We start from the raw sequence: 3,245 nt of genomic DNA, 5'->3' as shown, positions 1-3,245 counted from the left end.
CAGATGTGGAGTCTGTCTCTTCCTGGGACAGAATCAGAAACTTGTTAACCCTTAAAAGAGAACAGGGAGACAAAGTTGCTTTAAATTTTCTCCCATTGTTCCTTTTAATTCGGAATGAGCTGGTTAATAGGGAAGTGAAGGGCCAGGCACAGCAGATTTCCCCAGTTCCTCTACCCCTTCTCCCAAACCCTCTGATCCTGACCTGAAGAGGATGCATGGGGCAGAAATGCAGGATCCTCAGCTCAGATGTTGCTGTCCTGGCTCCCAGCCTCCCTTTCAGCACCCTGGCTCTGGTGGTTGTGCACAGACTGACAGAGATCCTTCCCTGCATCCTTTTACCCCGATTGTTACTCCTAAGTTACAGTGTTCTGTTAGTTTTAAAAGTGATAACCCCCCCTATCCCCATGTGGCCAAGGTCCAAGATGGTGTTGGCTACATACTGGCTGGCCACATGGTGGAACCTCCATCTTATCCACCTTCTCCTTCCCATAATCCCTTTCACCCACCTGTCCCTGCCCACAACCCCTTCCTGCCTTGGACATCCCTCCCCCCCTCCACCATGTTCCCACCCTGCATGACATCACCCTGCAACGTCGCCCCCAGGTGTTGCAATCCTGGTTCCAATGGTCACCCCACCCCCTTTCCTGTCTCTGGTTCCTACGCCCCGTTACCCTGTTCCCACAGGGTGGGGGGCGGGTCCCTGTCCTGTTATCACGGGGTGGTGGGGGGGAAGCCCCTGTTCCTGTAGTGGAGGAGGGATATCCTCACCCTGCTCCCCTGGGGGGGGGAATCCCTGCCCAGCTCCCACAGAGGTAGGGCTGGGCCCCTCCCTGGATCCAGTGGGAGGGCATGGCCCCCTGCCCCCGTGGGGGCAGGGGTGGGTGGGGGAACTCAGGGGATGGGGACCCTGGGCATGATGAAGAAGATATACTCTCAGCTGCTCCTGTCATATATATTGGTAAAAAAAAGGATAAATAGACACTATCAGCCCTTCTCTTACCAAAATATAAAATAAATCTGTAAAGCCCAAACAGAGTTTGGTAGAAATAGTGAAATCCTTAAGGGAATGGTGAGAGCTACTTTAACATCTAATGAGTTCCAGCTGATCTCAGAGACCTCTTCTGGTGTCTCCTAACCCTCTCAGAATTTGATCTTTGGGAAAGCACATGGAAGAGACCCTTAAAAAGTTTCCTGGTTGAGCTCAAGCAAAGCACCCAGGATGCAAAAGATGCAGATGATAACGAGATCGCCTTTGAACATCTGTGCTGCGAGGGGATGTGGGCTAAACCTGAGGACCAGGCTCGGGTGCTAACAAAATCCATTTTAGATAAGATCTGTGGTGTGGCACAAAAGGTTTTTAACCAATTGTCAATGTTTGAAACCCAAGGCAGCTATGGTAACATTAAACAGTTTCCCTCAGAAAGTTTCTTGAAGTTTGTCAACCGGCTTCAAGCACAAATAGAGAGGCAAGTGGAAGGACCAGTGCCACAGGCAGAGCTGATTAAGGAGATGGCTCAGAGAAATGCCAATGAGGCCTGCTTCAGAGTGATCCAGCGACTGCCCATTGATCCTCCACCTACCATAGCGCAGATGATAGAGGCGCATACCATGGAAGCAGAGCTGTTTGGTGCACAAGACAGGAGGTTGGGACTGACAAACACAAGGACTCTAGCAGCAGTAACACCAGGAATGAAGAAGCCACAGATGTCATCAGAGCAGCTCCAGAATATCATCTGCTTCCAGTGCAAAAGGTCAGGACACTTTGCTGGATACTGTCCTCAAACCCAGCACCAGAAGTACCAAAAGGAAGCAATAGCAAACCAACAAAAAAACTGGAATTAGAGCGCAGCCCTGCCCAGTGCAATGATATAAATGTAGCGATCTCCAGAATGGGAAAAGCCTCTCTCTTAATTGATAAGGGGGAGGAAGGGGGAAGCAAGGTGCAGGACTGCGGAAAAATAATTTTGGGGAAGGTGTGCCTAAAAAAGTCTGGCAGCGTCACAAGTGATCTAGACTTGGGACTGCCTAAGCTTTTCTTTTCAGGTCTACTCATTGGACAGTCATCGGAGTGGACATTCTGGACAATTCACAAGACATGACAAGACTGGATAGTGAGTATTTTGTTATTGGGGACACAGCACACACACCCATGGAGATTGAGGCGGCTCCCATGACAATCAAAGGCGACATAACTCACCTCACTCCTGGCGCGTTGCCCTCAGCCACCCTTCTATTTGGCCAAAGGGCAAATCATTGCCCAGTCCATTCCTGTTCCAACAGAGGTCCCAGTAAATGACAAAACACCTGGCATCTACTGGGCAGAAGTGGTTGGCGAGGATAAACCCATTATGGGATGCAACCTTACCCGTGGATCAGATCATCTCCATGTGGAAGGCTTGACTGACACGGGGGCAGATGTGACTATCATACCTGAAAGGGTGTGTCTGTCACATTGGGATTTGCAACCCGTGGCTGGCAAAAGCCAAGGTGTAGGAGGAGTGAAACTGGCAAAAGTTTCTTGTTAGAGTCAGAGGCATAGAGTGGGTGCCCTTATCTCTGATACCTGGCTCTGACATCCAAGAAAGCACTTAATTTCATCTAACACCATGAAAACAACTGTTAAAAAAAAAAACTAGGAGTGTGACTGTGTAAATTAGAGTTTTCTTAAGTCACTGGGTGAAAAAGTTAAAGTTTAATGTTTAAGCTAGTTTAGAAAATAAGAGTCAAGATGGAGGAATTAGGGCGTTGTCTCTTTTCCTTCTTCCCTCTTTATCTTCTAGAGGTTTTGGGGTAGTAGTAGGTGATTGGATAGAAGCTGCTACAGTGCAGCACACAGGTGTTGGGTCATTGGGTCACTAAGGAAAATAATTTACTTGGCATTTGTTAATTGGGTAAATGGACATAAAAAAACTTGAAGAAGTTCTTGGTTAGCGATTTTGCATCTTTCTGTCTTTGTGCACGTAGCTCCTTGTACCCTGTATGCATGTAATGTAGATAGAAGAAGAATAAACAAGTCTGAACAAGAGAAAACTGCCTCTCTCTCATCAATCTCAGTCAAAGGGGGAAAAAGAACCCAACCACAAGTGTCCCATCAGGACAGTTTCTAAAAGCATCGATCAAATTGAGGGGCTGGACAGCAAATGTGCTATTGTTCATCTGTTTGTTACTGACTACAAGTGCCCCCTGTGGGGGAGAGACACTATGTCCCAGTGGGGAGTCAAACTAATTATTCCTGAGACTCCCCA

At 48.0% G+C, this 3,245-nt stretch overlaps 1 protein-coding gene across 1 annotated transcript; it reads left to right on the top strand.

Annotated features, from left to right (window-relative positions):
* The first annotated feature begins 898 nt into the window (after positions 1 to 898).
* LOC131591651 (uncharacterized) lies at positions 899 to 3,003 on the top strand. Its single transcript, XM_058862591.1, has 2 exons — positions 899 to 1,751; positions 2,044 to 3,003. Exons 1-2 carry the CDS (start codon positions 1,276 to 1,278, stop codon positions 2,294 to 2,296), a joined length of 729 nt encoding a protein of 242 aa, XP_058718574.1. The 5' UTR covers positions 899 to 1,275; the 3' UTR covers positions 2,297 to 3,003.
* The last annotated feature ends 242 nt before the right edge of the window (positions 3,004 to 3,245 follow it).

This window comes from Poecile atricapillus, chromosome W (assembly GCF_030490865.1).
Source record: "Poecile atricapillus isolate bPoeAtr1 chromosome W, bPoeAtr1.hap1, whole genome shotgun sequence".
NCBI classification, from domain to species: domain Eukaryota; kingdom Metazoa; phylum Chordata; class Aves; order Passeriformes; family Paridae; genus Poecile; species Poecile atricapillus.
This window is presented reverse-complemented; position numbering and strand designations above follow the sequence as displayed.